Here is a 20435-nt window from a genome sequence, read left to right as displayed (position 1 = left end):
GATTTGACATTTATCCCTTGTAGTTTATAAGTTTTCACTTTATATATTCAAAGTCATTTGTTAAGTACATAAAGTTTCATGACTTTTATATCCACTGTGGCATAATTTATCTATATATACATTTAATGTATTTTGTGCTGAATTCTATTTCATATTATCAAATTGATAAGCTAGCTTTCTTTTTGATATCATCTAATAGATTTTTCCACTGTTTTATTTTCAAATTTCTTTTTTTTTTGCTTTAGAAATGTCTATCGTGTATAGTATAAAGATATTTTTATCCCAATTTTATTTTAGTATCTTTTAATTGGTGTTTGGTCTTTTCACATTTGTTCAATTACTGATTTATTTTTAACTTCTTTTACTCATCTCATATTTTATTTTCTATTTACCTGGGTTTATTTTTGTTTTGCCCCAATCCTAACTTCTACTGCATAGAGGTTTTTTATCCCTTTTCTTCTTAACTGGTGTATAAAGCTATGCATTTTTTCCTAATATTTTCTAGTAGTTACTTTTAAGTGTTTAATCCATGTCTTTAAATCTATACTTTTCTAAAAACTTATAGTTAACAATACCTATATTTTTCTCCTTCTAACATGACAAAACAACAAAGAACCCTCTCCGACTCCCTGATCCCTTCTGTACCTACACATCTCATGTTGAAATATACAGTTCCACTTTTAGATTGTTACTTAAAGCACCTTTTTTTCAAATTTATTTTTTAGTTGTAGTTGGACACAATATCTTTATTTTATTTGTTTTTATGTGGTGCTCAGGATTGAACCCAGGGCCTCGTTCATGCTAGGCAAGCACTCCACCACTGAGCCACAACCCCAGCCCCTATTTTTTTTATTATTTTTTAATTATCAAAACTCATTTAGAGGGATGGTTATATAGCTCAGTGGTAAAGCACTTGCCTAGCATGCATGAGGCCCTGGGTTCAATCCCCATCACCATATAAAAATAAAGAACAACAAAATGATTTTTTAAAAAAAGAAATAAAAGAAATTAACAAGCTAAAAGCCTTTCAGTAGGGGATAGGAAAGGTAGCAGAATACAACAATTACTAATAGGGCATTATGTAAAATTGTGGATGTGTAACCGATGTGATTCTGCAATCTGCATTTGGGGTAAAATTGGGGGTTCATAACCCACTTCAATCTAATGTATGAAATATGATATGTCAAGAGCTCTGTAATGTTGTGAACAAACAATAAAAAAAACCTCATTTAGAGTTATTAAGCTTTACTTATACCTTTTCTAACCCTTGTTTCTTTCATCCTTCTTTCATGTCCACTTCATCCTGAACTCCTTCCCTTATTCTCAGAATAAAACCTCCAGTACTATTTCAGAGAAGGTCTGGAGGTGATAAACTTCATAGGTATCCTATCTCTTCCCCTGACTTTCAATGCTCTCTGTAGGTAATTTGCCTTTTTCTTAGTTTTTTTAATGCCTAAATACTGAAATGTCCCTATAATTTGTCTAGTTATGGGTTTTGTATTATTATTTTACTTACTTAGTGCTTCATGATCTTTTTCACAGGCTTTGTGGTTTTTTTGTTTTGTTTTGGTTTTGTGCTTTTTTTTTAAGCAGATGTAAGTTCTCAGCTACTATTTGTTTTTGAATATTACCTCTTTTCCTGTTCTCTCCTCCTTGAACTCCCACATGATTGATTTAGGAGCTTCTAAATCTATTCTATTTTATACCCCAATTTTTCTTTCATACTTCTCAACTCTTTAACTCTTACTGCACCCTGGAAGATTTCCTTATTTCAGTTTTTCAGATATGATATATATTTAGTCCTTGATCTGGCGATTAGAAATCTAGAGTACAAATTTAGAACAAAATTAAGCTCACATTTATTCTCTTTCTTCTTGCAAGGATCAATGGGTGTCACTCATCATGATAATATTTCATTAACATTATTTTTGAAGGGAAAGGAACCACAATTTACTGAATATGTATGTGTGCTAGGTACTATATCAGATGCATTTGTAAATTTGACATAAATACCAACTATCACCCCATTTCAGAGAACACTGAAAATACACGCTAGACAAGGGCAGTGCTTAATCTGTGGCCAAATCAGAAGTGCTATACTATATAGGCTATTATCAAAGAGAATGATATAAACCTCAATATTGAGTCCTAAGATTTTATTAAATAGAAAAATCACAATGGAGATTTCTATTTACATATTTCTTTAATTTTAAGTGAATAAAAACTAGGCATTATAGGGCAGCATCCTCTTCCTTAGTAGTATGAAAAGTATGAAGATTCACCTATTGCCTTTTGTGTCACAGAACTGTTTGGTATTATTTATTAATAATAAAAGGTAGAAATTGGATTCTTAGGATAAAAAGGTATCATGTAAGTTTAGTTTTGTTGTTTTATTTTGTGTTATTACAAGTGAAAATTTGGCAAGAAAGGGAAACACTATAGTACAAGTTGGGCAGAATCTGTCAATTAAAAAGAACTCATGTCTTCTATTGCTACGCTCACCCTGGAACCAGTATGATAAAGCATATACACGGATTGATTAGTAAGGATGCAATTAGCACAACATGAGTAGAGTCTATTTTACCTGGAGGTCCAGGAAGGCCAGGTGGACCCTGTATTCCAGGAAATCCTCGCTCTCCTTTTTCTCCAGGCAAGCCAGCTAATCCCATGTTTCCTTTTTCTCCTATAGTCACACCAGTCTCAGGTCTAGGAATTACCTTATCATGAGAGAAAATAAAGGAACTCAAAGAGGAAGAGGCTTTTCTCCTGAAAGTAATCTAGCAGCTAAATATGATAATGCCTTATTGTTACCAGGTGTTCAGATGCAAAATCATTAAGACTTCTATATAGATTGAGGCACATTCTATAATATTCTTATCATCTGATTGATTAGGAAATGTTTAATACCAGTAACAATGTCACCACCTTTCTGAACCTCAGGGTGACAAATCTAGATGAATTCTTTGCTGTCTCTTATAATTCACATTCAAGTCATTCCAATCACCTAAAGCCTAACAATTCTTTACTAAAAATGCCACAGCTACTATTTTCAACTCACACTTGCACTAACAGAAGCACTTGGGCTAACCATTGGATCCATGTCTACTGCTAGGATATAATTCCTCAAAAACCTATTTTTCTGTGTTAACTACTCTGCTTAAGCACTCAAAATTGCTTACTCCTCACTATATCTGATTCTATTTTCAATCCTAGATTCTGTAAAGCCACTTCTCACTTATGATAACTCTCTCACCTATTTTATCTCCTATTACTTCTAGCAATGGATTTTTGTTAGAATAAAGTCTGATTATAACTTCTTCATGCAACTTATACATTCTTATCTATGCCTTTGTATATGCCATTCCAAACATCTGTAATGCCTTATGTCAGTTTTTCACTATTCTCACTCACATGTCTTTCTTCCGTCAACAAAGAACAACAAAAAGAACCTCCTCTATTCCATGAAGACTGTATTGATTCAACCCAATTAACTGATCGCACCTGTTCTCTGTCTTCTTAGAACTCAGGACTTAAGTCTATTCTAAAGAACTTCATACTAGGTAAGTATTTAAAAATTCACCTCATACATATACAAAGGAAAATAAATTTCATATCTAGGAAATTGTCAGTCTGAGGTACAAATAAACATTTACAGGCACATGGTGGTGTTTCCTCTTACCTCTATATAAAAAATGTTTAAACAAGAGGAGAACAAAAATTGTAGGACCCAGGATTGGGACAGTGGTTCAAAAGGAAAAGGGAACTACTTGGATAGGACCGCACTCTCAAAATTTCCATTTCTTCTAATACTCATCAAAATTTTATTATCTTGTTTTCAAAGGATAATTCCCCCTAGAGAACTGAAACTTTGATTTTAAAATAAAGGTGAATAAAAAGTACCTAAGAGAATTGTCTTTCAGTATATCCTCATTATACTCTGTACAGTTCTAAGTATTAATATCTGAGATTCACTATGGACAAAAAGATTTAATGTTACCAAAGTGTCTGGACATATAGAATAAGGTTTATGCAATCATACTGTTGGGGCTTCAATGCCATCTAAACTATAAAATCTTACCAAATTTCAACAAAAGTAAAACCAATGTGTCAAACCTCAGCAATCATATTTTCTTCTTAATAAGGTTAAAAATAAACTTGACTTAAATTTCATGGTCATTGCAAACATGACAGAAAATCTGTAAACCCTCCAATTATTCTTTCATAGAGCAATTTCCTATATTTGTTATTAAGAGCCCCTAGAAAGCACACACTCTGGAAAGAAAGAGGTGTGAATCAGACAATTACAAATTGAGAAAACCTATTAGGACTGAATCCATCTTTGTCCTGAGCTCTGCAGGGGAAAGGACCATCCTCACCTACCCAAGAGTTTCTTTGGTTGAACCTTTGTAAGCAACACTTGCACCACCTGCTGGTTGCTTGAGAAATGCTTTGGCAATCATGATGCAAAACAATCCAACGCCATAATTTGGGCCTTTACGTTGGAGAAGTAACACAAAGACAGAACAGGACAAAGACCTTGAGATCAACACTACTGAAATTCCTAGATGTACAGATTTCTAAGACAATAGAAGTTGGTAATGACATGAAAAAGTAGGGAGTTTATAATTAATACACAAAAAATAAGGCAATATTAAAATTGATAAATGAAGACTTAAAAAACTTACAAGTCCAGGAGGCCCAGGAGGGCCAATGTCACCTTTTTGGCCCTGTTCAATGCAATTGTAAAATATGTTAGTAAAAGTCAGAAGAAAGTATCAACTTACTCAAAAATATAAGAGATAATTAAGTTCCATAAAAGACTCAAATCAATAATAAAATACTTCAAATGAGAAACACAATGTAATGCAATAAGACAATACTGGGATAAGATGAGGAAGACCAGTGATGATGTCTCAGATGCACTAGCTACATGATCTTGATCATTTAACCTCTCTGGAACATATTTGAAAATTGAAGTTTTGGACCAGACTTCTAGCTGTAACACTTTTTGGTTTCAGGATTCTTATTTTTTAGCAAACTACAAATATTCTATAAAGAAGATAATGAAAAAATGGTACCCCAAGAATCACTTAAAACTATCACTTTTTGCTACATTCAGCTGTATTCCTTCCCACAAAACCATTCAGGGGCATAATCTAGTGTCATTTTTAATTCATGACATATATTTTAGAGGCAGGGGACTTAATTATCATCAGTAACAGGTAACAACTTGTAATTGGTTTTATGAGTTTGTTCTAAAAAGCTAATGAAAGACAAATTCAGACAAAATTTTCATCTTTGATAGCTACAACAGCCTGGAGAATACAATATTCAACTGTTACTTTGGGTCTACTGGCCAGGACCCAATGATAGATGTCTCTCACACCTTTATTCTTTTTTTAATTCATTTTTTTTTGTAGTTATAGATGAACAGAAAACCGTTTATTTATTTATTTTGGTGTGGTGATAAGGCTTGAACCCAGTGCCTCACACATGTTAGGTAATGCTCTGCTTCTGAGCTACAACCCCAGTCCCATACCTTTGTTCTTGATCTAGATTTGTTCACAGAAACTTTGTATTTATATAAAAACTCATTTTAGTATAAGACATTATTCTGTCAAATAACTTAAACTTAACACTTGAAAAAAATCCCATTTTCTTAGTAGTTGCTGCCTCCCTTCATTCTAACTGTATCTTTCAGGCCAAAGTAACACTTGGATCTAGTTTACAGATAAACCACTTGCATGTTCCCAGAGGGTACATTTTATAACACCTTTACCTCATTTTTGAAAAACAAAGCTTTTCATTCTGGTTTTGATACAGAGCAATTAACAGAGGTCTTAGGATATGGGATATTTTGTGACCTTTTTAAAATCAGGTAACTTTTTATCTTATACATGCTTTCCAAGTTACATTTAAAATATATAGCTAAATAAATTACTTTAGTCAGGCTGCCTTGGCCTAGTGAAAAGGAAAAGACAAAGAATTAATAATAAACTTATAGATGATAATTATATACAGAATGGAAATATTTAAAGAAGATATTCTAAACTTACAGCTATAATCCTTTCTAGCCAGAGCACCTCACTAAAATAATGATGAATATTCTTTCTGGAAGAAAAAAAGTTTTGCCAATACATGTTCAAAGCAAAAACACTGACTTTGCAATAGGAATGCTAAAGTTAAATAATTCTTCATTTGTTTCTACCACATAGACTGTGATTTAGGGCAATGGAAGGAAATTTAGAGGATGGGGTATAAAGAAAAAGAAGCAACACCAAAAGATGTATAATGAAGGCATATTTTGAATACAAAAGAAGATATTTATAACTTTTTCATTTATAGTCCAACTTTAGAACAGAAAAGAATTATGTGAATTAGAATAAAACCACCCTCTTCAAAATAATACAGTTCTTACCTTTTCACCATCCCTTCCTGGTTCACCAGGGTAACCACGATCACCAGGCAAACCCTTTAAAACATAGAGGGATATTATCAGCAAAAATGGCAGAGCAAGTAATTCTAAAAAACCTTCTCCTCCATAGAAGCAATGAGAACACTGGCAAAAATGATCCATCAAAATAATATTTTGGGCTGAGGACATAGCTCAGTTGGTAGAGTGCCTGCCTTGCATGCACAAGATCCTGGGTTCAATCCCCAGTACCACACACAAAAAAAATACTAAAAAATATTATGTTCACACACACAAAAAAAACGTATGTGAATGTTCATAGTAGTTTCATTCATAATAGCTGACACTCAAAAAGAACCAAAATATCCTTCAATGTGTAAATAGTTAACCAAAACTTAGTAATCCAAACAACCATTACTGAGCCAAAAAAAGAAATGAACTATCATTACACAGTACAATATATTATTCTATGTGAAAGAATTATAATTCAAAAGGCTACACAGACAAAATGGTAGAAAATCTTTACCACTAGCACCTCAGAGCATTAATCTCAAAGATATACAAAGGAATCAAAATAACCTTACACCAAAGAAAAAAAACAAATAACCCAATCAACAAATAGGCTAAGGAACTGAACAAGCACTTCACAGAAAAATATAATGGTCAGAAAATTATGAAAAAATGTTCAACATCTCTAGCAATTAGAGAAATGCAAATCAAAACTACACTGAGATTCTATCTCACCCCATCAGAATGGCAATTATCAAGAATACAAGTAACAATCAATGTTGGTGAGGTTGTGGGGAAAAAGGTTCACTTATACATTGCTACTGGGACTACAACTTGGTGCAACCACTCTAAAAAACAGTATGGAGATTCCTTAAAGAAATTGGAATGGAACCACTATTTGACCCAGTAATCCCACTCCTCAGTCTATAGCTGAAGGACTTAAAATTGGCATACTAAAGTAAGGTAGCCACTTCAATGTGTATATCAGCTCAACTCACAATAAACAAGCTACAGAATCAACCTAGGTGCCCTTAAACAAATGTGTTGATAAAGAAAATGTGGTATATGTACAAAGTGGAATATTATTCAGCCATAAAGAAGAATGAAACTATGGCATTTGCGGGTAAATGGATGGGATTGGAAAATATCATGCTAAGTGAAATAAATCAGTCCCCTAAAACCAAGGACTGAATGTTTTCTTTTATATGTGGATGCTAACCCACAATAAGGGAGGGGAAGATTAAAAGTTCATTGGAGTAGACAAAGGGGAATAAAGGGCAGGGGGAGGAGGGTTCAGAAAAATCTGTAGAATTAATTGGATATATTTTTCTTATTCTTATATATGAATATGTGACCAGAGTAACTCCACATTATATAGAACCACAATAATAGGATCTTGATAAGAACAAGTTATATTTATTCTATATATGTATAATATGTCAAGATACACTCTAATGTCATGTATATCTGGAAAGAACAAATAAATAAAGGCTACATAGTATATACCTCCATCTTTATGAAACTCCAGAATGGGCAAAATTATGTGGATGGAAAGCAGATCAGATGTTGCCAGGAGCTTAGAGAGTGAGAGTAAGAGAGGGAATAAATACAAGAACATGAGGGAAATTTTGAAGGTGATGAAATTGTTCTTGATTATGATGTCGGTTACACAACTATATGTTTATTAAAACACAGAACTCTATGCTAAATATGATTTGTTTTCTTGTATATAAATTACATCTCAATAAATCTGACTTTAATATAGAAGTATCTCAAATTTATATCCAAAAGACAAACAGGATAATATCCATTCATTTAAAATATTTCCAAACTCTAAACTCCTTGTCATCTTTCTTTTCTACCACCACCTAAGACTACTAGTTTTTTGGGGGGAGAGGACTATAGATACTCACTGGAATTCCTGGTTGGCCATTCTCTCCATCTTTGCCTGGTTTACCCTATAGGGTCAAAGAAATGATGGAGTAAGAACATAAATTTATTAGTTAAGATGTATAAGGCTAAAGAATATAATAAGCTTTAATACTACCTTGGAATATGTTAAATAGACTTTTTTACTTCAATATCATAATAAGTATACAAAGAATGATTGTTCTCAGGCAATGAAAGAAGGATGTAGGAAGAAAGAATAACACATACTCACACAGAGGAATGCACACATTTAGAATTTTCTTCAAAGAGTATTAGTACTGATAACACTTACTCTTTTTCCTGGCTCTCCTGGCTCACCCTTTTCACCTTTCACACCACCTGGAGGACCCTATACACACAAAAGTAGTTTTACATTGGTTCATGGGATACTGTGTTCAATATCAATTTAAATTAAATGATGATAATATGCTTTTGGTTACTTACTGGAGGACCACGTATCCCTGGAGGACCAGGAGGCCCTCTGTCACCAGGAAGTCCCTATATAGTTGTAGGAGAAAGAAAAGCAATGTTAAAATTAGAATATGGGCTATCACTAACTACTAGAGGTAGCCAGAAACATTTTTAACAACTGAATATAGTATAACGAAAGAGAATGCTTCTAACTTGAATTTGAAATTGGTAGGCAAACGAAACTAGATCCATCTTTGCTTACTTACCATACTAATTTGTAGTTTTGAGGCAAAACAAGACAACACTTAAATAAAAATATTAATGATTTTTAACCTTATAAAATATTTTTATAAATAAGAGAAATGCCTAAATATGATATCTGGAAAACACACCTACATTTTGGCAGAGAATTAAATGGCCCATATTGATGACAGAGTTTAGATATAATTTTTCTTTTATTCTTAACTCTGTTCATTAGATTTGAGTGAAACAAAACTCCACAAACTGTGTGTTTTTAAAGATGGACCAGTAAGAAATAAAAATGTGTTTGATCCATTCATCTACTCCAGTAGAGGTATCAGGTAACTATTTCTAAATATAAGAAAGGCATTTTGAGCAACCTCATATTTCTCAAATTATCACTGAAATCTAGAAAATACAGTCATCTAAGACAATGCAATCTACCCTACCATGACCTAATTTTATACAGGAATTATTCAAATAGCTAAAAATAAAGACAACCCAAATGTACATCAACTGATACATGGGCAAAGTATTCACACAGTAGAATATTATTTAGTCATACAAGGAATGAAGTAGTTAGACATTGTGCTCTATATCTTTTTTCTTTTTGTGGTGCTGGGGATTGAACCCAGGGCCTTGTGCATGTGAGGCAAGCACTCTACCAACTGAGCTATATCCCCAGTCTGAAATTATGTTGTATAAAGGAAGCCAGACACAGAACACCACAGACTGTATGATTCAATCTATATATCCAGATTAGACAAATCCACAGAGCCAAGAAATAAACAGCAGTTGCCTAGGATTGAAGTGTTTGTGGATAAACAGGGAGTTACACCTAATAGATATGGAATTTTGGGGGAGAAATTTCTAAAACTAAATTGTGATAATAGTTTCACTATACTGCAAATACATAATATGAATTGTATACTTTAAATTGGTAAATTATATGGTATGGAATGATATGCCAAAAAAGCTATTTTAAAATTTTAATTAGCCCAAGTCTTGGTTTTATAAAAATACCCTCATAATATAACCATATTTCAGCCTATTATGCATTTTATTGAAATGTCACTTCAGTAGCAATTTTTTTGGATTTAAAAAATATTTCCAGCTATACTTAGCTATAATTGTCAAATATTGTATATATTTAGGATGTACAATATACATATATATTGTGAAATAATTACCAGGATCACATTAATTAACATATATAACAAGATTTTTATTGATTTCCTCTTCACCTACTCACCTGATCTCCTTTTTGAAACTCTACATCAATTGGTCTTTTTTGTTCACTGATCTGCCCAGGTGGCCCAGGTGGGCCCTGAAGACCTTGCTCACCCTGTTTACAAAATAAAATAAGATTGTGATATGTCATTATATACCACAGACAATAATATAACATGTAAACTGTGTTGGTTGCAAGAAGCAGGGGAAGGAACATAAAAGACATTTCAAGTGATTATGAACAGAGAAAGTTAGGGCTGAATAGCCAACTCTTTCTTTACTCACCTTTTCACCTTTGGGTCCCTGGAAATTTAAGCCCATATTCCCCTGAAGAGAGAGATTTCATTAAAATCTCATTGACAATAAGAAAAAAAAATCCACACTAAATAAAAGATGTAAAGAAAAAGAATACTACCTTTGGTCCTGGTGGTCCTGGTGGGCCAGGAGAGCCCTAAGAAGACATAGGAAAGGATAAAAATATTATATTGATAAGTTTATTGAAAAATTATTTTGTTTCATAAAGAGTGAGGGATAAAACAGCCTGGGAATGTTGCTCAGTGATAAAGCACTTGCCTAGCATGCAATCCCTAGCCCAGCAAAAATAACAACAACAACAACAACAACGTGTTTTTAAACTAATTGCATTGTAGTCAGCAACATAGATTTAAATCAATTCAAAGAAACTAGATGAAGGTGGAAATTTCTGGCAACACAATGGGTGTTGGCAGGAGCAGAGAGAATGGGTAGAAGAGAAGGGTAGCACCAATATTAAAAATCAATTTAAGTGCTGGGGCTATAGCTCAGTTGGTAGAGTGCTTGCTTCATGTGCACAAGGCCCTGGGTTCAATCCCCAGCACCATACAAAAAAATCAATTCAAAAAAGTTAACTTCAACAAATGTATCCTATTTCTTTTCTCAGAATTATGGGTAAATTGAGTTAACACAAAGAAATGAGATCTAGTTCTTTTTTTTTTTTTTTTCTTGGTACTGGGGATTGAACCTAGGGCCTTGCACATGCTAGGCAAGAGCTCTACCACTGAACTACACTGCCAGCCTTGTTAAGCTGTAGCTCTTAAAAACATGCATTTATTTTTTAAATCCACTTTTCTTTTTATGCAATATGCTTTGCATTTTTGAGAATGTTTCAAAGTTTGAAAAATTAAATAGTATTTATCTACCCATGTACATTACCTCATATTTGCAATGGATGCATTTATTTACACATTGTATCTTGGCAACAGTTTTGAGATTTTGCTTTGCCTACAGAATAAGGGTTAATTGAAAGAGCATTCAAAAGTGTGGAGTGAACTGGTTAAGTGTCCATAAGGGTCAAGGAAATTCAAAGTTTAACAACCTACCCAGGGAACACTAATGTTGTAACAGCAGAACTAGGGAAAAAATGCCATGATCCAGGGACTCTTGCTCCATAGGAGGTCTACAACTAAAACAAACTGATGGGGCTGAGAATGTAGCTCAGGCATAGAGTGCTTGCCAAGCATGCATGAGGCCCTGGGTTCAATCCCCAGCACCTAAACAAACAAACTAACTAACTAACAAACAGGTTTTCTAATCATTTCCCAAGGAGTTCCAGGAAACCAGAAAACATAATCATTTCTGGTAGGTTCTTTTAAGTATTTACCAAACATTGTCTCCTTCATTCAAGAGTAGAGTACCAATTGTTACCAAAATGTACAATCTATAAAAATATAATGCAAACTGTCACTTAAATATATGGTAGATGAGAGAACGGCATGTGAGAAATTACTTTGACTGAAATACAATTTTCTTGCCCTTTTAAGTTGACAATAGCAAAGCTCTAAGCCCAAAACATGACTTAAATGAAATATTGGTATTACAAGGGTGAAAGTACTTAGAATTATTAGGGTAGAAAACAAGAGTGTCCGTAGAGGTAATAAGAGGACTGGTTGTGCAATCAGCGTCTTTAGAAGTTGTTGCCTCTCTACTAGGGTACACAAATCTATGATTCCATTGCAGTGTGGCTGTTCCCTTCATCAATCCTACTGTATCTTCCAGCCCCCTAAGAAATTAAGGCCAATTTTTTTGTGAAGCTCTTTTTATTTTTCTTAAACAAAAAATTGAATCTTGAAGAAATAAATTTCATCCAGTACCTAGAGGATTCCGTGAAGATTGCCTTAGAAGATTTCCTGAGATGGCCAGAACTGACCTCAACAGTGATTTATGAAGAGGCAACCAGCAAAATACTTAGTTTTTCAGCTGGGGTTATAAGTCAGTTGTAGAGTACATGCTTAGGATGGTCAAGGGACTGGGTTCAATCCTCAGAATTGCAAAAAAGAAAAGATAAATCTTTATTTCAAATCTTTCATCTTTTAAAGTTTTTTTAGTTGTTGATATACCTTTATTTTATTTATTTATTTTTATGTGGTGCTGAGGATCGAACCCGGTGCCTCACACATGCTAGGGAAGCGCTCTACCAATGAGCTACAACCCCAGTCCTCAAATTTTTCATTTTATGTACTTCATTTTTTCTGTCTCTATGATGGAGAACTATTACATGGAATGCATACTGTTCACATAACAAAAATCATCCATAAATAACAAAATTACAGTTATGAATACTTTTATGTATTACAAATAACACTAACGTTAGTGAAAAAAAGGTTAGAAATAAAGGGAGAAAAAATAAAATTATAGAAGAAGCTTACCATCAAACCTGGTGGTCCTGGGGGACCAATTGGCCCTGGTATACCCATGGGACCAGCTGGGCCCTATTATAAAGGGAATAAAGAAAAGAATGAAAAAACAAAACCTCCAAAACTCAGCCCTTTACTTTATCTCACAAAGAACTAAATGGGTGAAATTTAAACTTTTGTTGCCAGAATTCTATATTCTATCAACCTACAGTATTATAAGCAGATTTTTAAAATGTATACATATAAAAGGATTAAATAACTCTAACGGAATCCAAGCCCTCAGAAATTGACACAGAATGGATACATTTTTTGGAAAGCTTATGCTTAAGAATGATGGATAACAAAGGTAGGCAAACATGTAAGGCAAATTCATAAAATCAAGTGAAAAAGGTAGGCATTTAGTGGGGATTTTTGTTTTCAAGGTAGTGTAATTTTAAAAGAAATTAATTTGAAGACAAAGGGAAATGAGATTAACTGGGATAGTGATAAGAGAATGAGACAAGTGTTGGAATATAATTTGGCATCCTAAAAATGAAAAATTTGCCTTTGCTGAGACCTATAATTTTATATCTAGGCATAAGGTCTATATTATTCTGTAATGAAATGAATTATAGTGTATTCACAAATAAAAACTTATGTGGAGGGCTGCAATTGTGAAATACCCAAGTTGATTCAAAATGATTTGTACTGTTCTAGTTCTTAGATGTGGTGTTGGGTTCATAGGTATTCACTTTATAATTTTGCTTCATTATGGACATCTATTTCACATGTATTCTGTTGCATTTTCAAATATTCATAATAACAATATATAAAGGGGAAGACTGAGTAACCTGAAGAAAACATGGATGGATGATGTCAGGTAAAGAATGAGAAGAGAGCTAAAGAAAAAGTCCCCAATTATACTGTATCTCAGTAATCAAATACAAGAAAGTTCTGATTTTCATTTTTTGGCAAAGGGATCAATTCTCATGAACTGTAAGCCCTCAGAAACTGACCTTCTATTCTACAAATACCTAAAAGTCATCACAGTCTCTATGGGTGTTATCTGTAAGCTAACATGATCTTTTTCTTAAGATTACGTTTGAGGGCTGGGGCTGTAGCTAAGTGGCAGAGCTCTTGCCTAGCACATGGGAGGCACTGGGTTCAATCCTCAGTACCACATAAAAAATACACAAATAAAAGAAAGGCATGCTGTCCATCTACAACTACAAAAAAAAATTTAAAGAAAAAGATTACATTTGATGTTTAGCATGCATAAATTGTATTCCTTCCACCATCAAAATATGTTTAGATGTTATACATAATTGATAGTGCTACAAATTATATTTTTAAATATATTAAATGGGAGGCCAATTTTTAAAATTTTTACTAAGACCATTTACAGGGGACCCTACTGCTCAATATACCACAAGAATAAGAACATAGGAACTTATTTCTGCTGCCAATTCCCAAAAGCAAACATTTCCATGGACACTGGTTTGAAAGACAAAAGAACAAAATAGACCTTATTAAAATTCTCCCTTGTCCAGAATGTTTTTATTTTCAGGTAGAAGGTATAAGCAATATAGCAAACTTCAGATGATATTTTCTATGGCCCAAATAGAGGACACTAAATATTGAAGAGTTGCTATGATCCTGTGATTTAATCATATAGCAAAGGAGAAAAATCATTGGATGCTTACTTGTATTCCAGGAGGACCTGGATATCCTGGATTACCCTTTGGTCCTGGTAGTGATGACATAATTATACTACCTGGTTCCCCCTAAAAAAGAAACCATCAGTGGATGTTTTAACAGTCATACATGAAAACAGGCAAGAATGCAAATAATGATCAAAGTTTTATTTGTTACCTTAGTGAAAGATCAAGCTATCTCAATAGTTTAATGAACAAATTACCAGTTAAAGGAAAAGGAGTTAAGTAACCAGCATATAAAGAAGTACAATATATAATTATGAAATGCTTGTGGTAAGTTATGTTATTCATTCATTTAAAATAATTATTAAATGCTGAATGTTTTCTCTGATTTAAGGATGCTGATTCATAATGTGGTGGGTGGGTGGAGCATGGGAGGATTATATGAACTCCAGATAGGGCAAAGGGGAAAACGGGAGGGAGGGGAAGAAAGGGGGGATGGGGGTAGGAAAGGCGGTGGAATGAGATGGGCATCATTACACTAAGTACATGTACAAAGACATGAATGGTGTGACTCTACTTTGTGTACAACCAGAAATATGAAAAATTGTGCTCTATATGTGTAATATGAATTGTAATGCATTCTGTCATATAAAACAAATTAAAATCTTAAAAATTAAAAAAATAATAATTCATTAAAAATAATAATACTTATTAAATATTAAGTATTTGCCAAGAATTATTAGCCTTTGGATACTCAGTAATGAAGAAAATAATCAAGAACTCTGTTTGTTCTCATGGATTTAACAATAAAAAGAAGAAATGCAGACAAAACACATGAACAAATAAGAGGATAATGTTCTGTCGAGGGCTATGGAAAAATGACATGGTACACTGAGTGATAAAGTAATAGTGAAGAAAATTAGTTTCGGTAGTCAAATATGGGCAATCTTTAGAGGTAACTTTTGGATTGAGGTCTGAAAAATAAAAAGGAGTGAATGAGATAAAGATGGGGGAAAGAGCAAATAGTAAGTACAAAACACTCCAAAGGCAAAGAGTTCTGCACGTTCAAATAACTGAAGATCAGTGTGATCAGTGAGCCAATGAAAAGGTGGTTTAAGATAAGGCTATAAATGAGGCAAGGACTAGAATATACAGGTTTTAGAAGCCAAGGAAAAGAATGTGGACTGTATTTTATAAGCACAGTGGGAAACCCTTGAAGGTTTATAATCAGGGAGATTAAATTATTGATTTACATTATATATGATCATTCTTGGTTGCTTGAGAATAAATCAGGCTTAGATATGAGGGATAACAGCAAGGTGGTGGGGGGGGGAGAGAAAGGGGCTAGTTAAGAGATTATTGTAGTAGTTCAGATAAGCCCTTATGGCTATTGGGGTGACAATGGAAATGGAGAAAAGTAAATGAATTTAAGATAGTTTTTATAGGAAAATTTAATAGTATTTGGTAACAGAATGGAATGAAGAGGTATGTGAAAGTAAACCTCTGGTTTTGAGTTTGTGTAAAAGTGTCATGTAGTGATGCTAATTCTAGACATGGGAGCCAGAAGAAAGACTAGATTTATTTAGGGGTATAGATTAATTTGGTACATATAAATTTGCATATCTGGGGGATATCTGAGTGGAGATGTCAGAGAGGCAGTTGATCACATGCATCCAACTCAGATTTGTTATTTTCTTCTGAAAAGTCCATTTTGAAAAGTCCGATTTGGAGCAATTAATGTGGGTATTCAGTAACTACATAATAATCATTAATAAAATTTTTGATAAAAGACAAAAGTGGTCAGAACTGTGTCTTCATGCTTGCCAGAGAAAAGAAAATGAGTTTGCCTAGAACACTGCAAAGTAATCAGTGATGCAAAAGAAAAATGAGGGATAGTAAAGTGCCACAGAACTCAGGGAAGAAGAGTGTTTCTATAGAAAGCAGACTGTTAACTGCATCAAAGTAAAATGTGATAAGGATTAAAGATATCAGAAAAGAAAGAACTGTGATATATACTTTTTCTAGTACATCAGCAGAAAGAATGTACTTAAAACCAGAAGAGGGGGCCAGTTAAGGAGAGCTTCTATGTGTACATTTGCACAATTTATAGAAACATCCATTTTTTTGAGACAAGTCTGAATCATTATCCCATTGAAGTTGCAAACTTTCCAAGTATTTTATTCAAAACATTTACCTTTTCAGCATGAGATGCTTACCTTCATACCCGGGATCCCAGGAGGCCCCTATTGTTAAAAAGAAAAAAAAAAGTTATATATATATATATATATATATATATATATATATATATATATATAAAGAGAATAGTGAAAAGAACACAATGGTTTCTAAATAGAATATGAACTAAAAAACTGCTATAAGGTCATTGCTGTATCTTAGGATACTTAAGAGATAACATTTATATTAAATATCATAGAATCCTTGCTTTTGCCTTACCAACTTTTTTTTTTAAAAACCTTTCTTTGGCATATTACTATAAGATACATATGTTTGTTGGGCATAAATATGTTGACCTCACTCTCTACACATCTGTATCTTCTGTGAATTTCTGTGTTCACTATAATCCCAAATTTTGTAACTTACCGGAGGACCCTGTAAACCAGGAAAACCGGGACTGCCTGGAAATCCACGTTCTCCCTAGAAGGAGTTAAAATAAAGAGCATGGAGGAGCAGGAAAATAAATATATCAACAAACAATGACTTATTGAAAAGATTTCTGCAAAAACCATTTTTGAATGTCTGGCATTTTGAAATGTGCCAGATTGCCAAAAATTCATGAGACTTCCCTTTCTGATAACTACATCATCAACTACCCATACCAATTCAACCTGCTAAGACACTTTCATCCCTACTCATCCATCTCTATCAGAAATAAAGGGAAAAAAACCCATCTTCCCTTGTCATTTTCTTCTGAGAAATCCATTTTAAAACTATCACACAACGGATTCCCAACTCTCATCACATTTAATAGTTAATGATTTGCCCCAATTTCCTGCCAATATGTTATATAGATTCTTATTTTAACTGCCCAATTGCATTTTTCTTTTATTGTAAACTATTTCAAATTATTTTTGTAAAAAAGAAAAGATGGTAAGAAAGAAGGCCATTAATATCACCAAGAGGACAATAATAGCAATAGTTCTAGCAATTGTAGGTCATTATGTTTTCTTGGCACCGAATTTTTCCCACTCACTATTGTAAAGTACTAATATGAACATTTGGTTTAGAAAACAAAAGCTAAAATCACTGTAGAAGAACCCCAATGCAACCTTCTTTCAAATACCTCTATGCTATAGTAATCCTAGAAACAACTATGTCAGAAGGTTTAAAAGAGTAAAATGACTACATCTGCATGCCTTTGAACTGTCCAATACCCCTCTCTGTCCACTTTTACATGTAGAAAAAAAAATAGGCCCAGAAATGAAGTGGCTTGGACATGAAGTTTAAATGACAGAAAAAAAAGAATCCATAAATTATAGTTTCAACTCTAGGGTTCATTCTTTTACTTACACAATGAGAAATATAAGAAAACATTCTAATCTGAAAGTATGCATAATAAATCTATAAAAATTGTATAAAAATTATTGTTTACATAATCACTAGCCTGAAATACAAATTAATCATTAGATCTACTGCTTTAAAAAAAGGAAAAACAATGTCCCTTTAATCATATAGCATAGTAAACTAAGTGTAGACCTTTGAATTTAAAATTTTGTCTAGTGGTCTGTTTGCTGCTTAAGCACACTATCAAAAAACATGTCAACAAATAACCAGAACCAGTAAAAAAAATGCCACCTACTTTAATAGAAAATGTCTCATGTAAACTAATTTCCCATTGGTCCTATCACTAATGGTTACCCCTGCCCAAAGGAAGAACACAAGAAAGCTTCACAAATCCAAACACTGAAAAAGTATCATCATCATCATCATCAACATCATCATTGGCAAGGGTCATAATGACCTGGAGAAATACTGGAAGTAAACAGAATTATATTGCCTATGAGTAGGTACTACAAAAATTATCAGAAAATATGGCCCTTGTAGTGAAAACAATTTGTTCATGTTATTTTAAATTTGGGCCCTAATATAAAATTTGGCGGGGTATTTCACAAATAGTTTCACAGAATATGATGTGCAAAGTGGAAAATTATAAATAGATAAGAGAATAATAACATGTTGCATTACCTAAAGGAAAAGGAGAAAAGTAAGGGAATAAGAACAAAGGCTACAATATGTAAGTGTGCAAAAGCAAATTTCCTTGTTATCTATCACCTTACATTAAATCCAAACAGTTGACTAAAGAAAGGAAAACTGGGTCAGGAAAAAAAAATGTTGGCCATATTTAAAGATTTGTTTTTCTTTTAAAACTGTTAAATGCATCATTTTTTTTTTTTTTGCTGACAGAAAGGAGTTGCTAGTTTCATACTAACAATTTAGCAAGTTAAAAATATTAAATCATGAAATATTCCAAAACTTAATTTGTATCTAGTTTCCAAAACTAATAAATGACATTCCCAATTATTACTCTTAAAAACTGATATGATATTTGAAACATACATATCCTAATTCCTTTTTAACTGTCATCCTACTATTCACGAAACCAAAAAAGGATTTGGTAAGGAATCTTTAACCCAATGCATTATCCCAGATTATTATGCATGCTTAAAGAAATTACTGACATTTAATATATTGAAAAAAATGTTAAGTCAAAATATACTCTATGCCCTAGATATGAAGCTACTACATCTTCTTTTAAACTTTTTTTTTATTAGTTTCTCAAGACAATACAATGATCTTGACATATCTTTATTTTAGTAGTTTACTTTCTTATGTGGTGCTGAGGATAAAACCCAGTGCCTCACACATGGAAGGCAAGCACTCTACCACTGAACCACAACCCCAGCCCTGAAGTGACTACATCTTGTCTTCAACTTCTTCATGTTGGTTTCTTTAGATTTTTAAGTCTATTATTATCAAGCACATTGCCTAATATTAAGCTAAAGAAATATTACCTTGGTTCCATTGCATCCTGGGATACCTTGAGGTCCTGGGGCTCCATCATGGCCTGGCATTCCCTTTGAAAAGGGATACAAGACATGTATATTATTTCTTAGATGACTTTTTTATGTTTTTTTTTTTTAATTTTTTTTGGTTGTAGTTGGACACAGTATCTTTATTTTATTTGTATGTGGTGCTGAGGATCGAACCCAGGGCCTTGCACATGCTAGGCAAGCGCTCTACCACTGAGCCACCACCCCAGCCCTCTTAGATGACTTTTTAAGGAATTCTTTTTTTTCTTTGTGTAGTATTGAAGATCAAACCGAGGAATTCACACATGCTAGGCAAGCACTCTACTCACAGGAAGACCTGGTGTCCCTGGAAATCCAGGAAGTCCAGGAGGACCCTATAAGAAGAAAAAAAATATCTGAATCAAATAAAAACCAATAACAATAAAAACTATATCTTACCTAAAGGCATTATTAAGTTTATATTTAGACTAGATATAGACAAAATGTGTCTCATTTATTATTACCATTCATTGTTCTTTTAAATATTAGAGAAAAACCACCTATATGTGTTTTTTTTTTAGATTTTATAACCTTTGTTTATTTATTTGTTTGTTTGTTTGTTTATATGTGGTGATGAAGATCGAACCCAGTGCCTCACACATGCCAGGCAAGTGTGCTACCACTGAGCTACAACCCCATCCCCTAATTGTGTTTTAAAAGTTTCTTTTATAGAAAACTAAAGAAGGAACTCTTATTTTAGGGAGTGCTATTTTCATTGCACTTGGTATGAGTAAGCAAAGCAGTGGAAGAAACATTTCTTCTAACAAGTAAAGTTCTCCAGGTTTGCCATGAATAATGAATTCAGCAG

General features: G+C 33.3%; 1 protein-coding gene across 1 annotated transcript in view; it reads right to left on the bottom strand.

Annotated features, from left to right (window-relative positions):
- Nucleotides 1–20435, bottom strand: part of COL4A5 (collagen type IV alpha 5 chain) — a 221814-nt gene that overhangs the window by 90114 nt on the left and 111265 nt on the right. Inside the window, exons 5-19 of the mRNA XM_081276854.1 lie at nucleotides 19918–19962; nucleotides 19571–19633; nucleotides 17142–17195; nucleotides 16757–16783; nucleotides 14586–14666; nucleotides 12916–12978; nucleotides 10647–10682; nucleotides 10517–10558; nucleotides 10254–10346; nucleotides 8795–8848; nucleotides 8643–8699; nucleotides 8335–8379; nucleotides 6419–6472; nucleotides 4686–4727; nucleotides 2585–2717 (exon numbers count right to left, since the gene is read on the bottom strand). Coding sequence (XP_081132980.1) covers nucleotides 2585–2717; nucleotides 4686–4727; nucleotides 6419–6472; nucleotides 8335–8379; nucleotides 8643–8699; nucleotides 8795–8848; nucleotides 10254–10346; nucleotides 10517–10558; nucleotides 10647–10682; nucleotides 12916–12978; nucleotides 14586–14666; nucleotides 16757–16783; nucleotides 17142–17195; nucleotides 19571–19633; nucleotides 19918–19962 — 889 coding nt within the window. The remainder of the gene's footprint in view (nucleotides 1–2584; nucleotides 2718–4685; nucleotides 4728–6418; nucleotides 6473–8334; nucleotides 8380–8642; nucleotides 8700–8794; nucleotides 8849–10253; nucleotides 10347–10516; nucleotides 10559–10646; nucleotides 10683–12915; nucleotides 12979–14585; nucleotides 14667–16756; nucleotides 16784–17141; nucleotides 17196–19570; nucleotides 19634–19917; nucleotides 19963–20435) is intronic.

This window comes from Spermophilus citellus, assembly GCF_964194105.1.
Source record: "Spermophilus citellus genome assembly, chromosome: X".
NCBI lineage: Eukaryota > Metazoa > Chordata > Mammalia > Rodentia > Sciuridae > Spermophilus > Spermophilus citellus.
The sequence above is the reverse complement of the archived record's forward strand: the minus strand, read 5'-3'. Positions and strand labels throughout refer to the sequence as shown.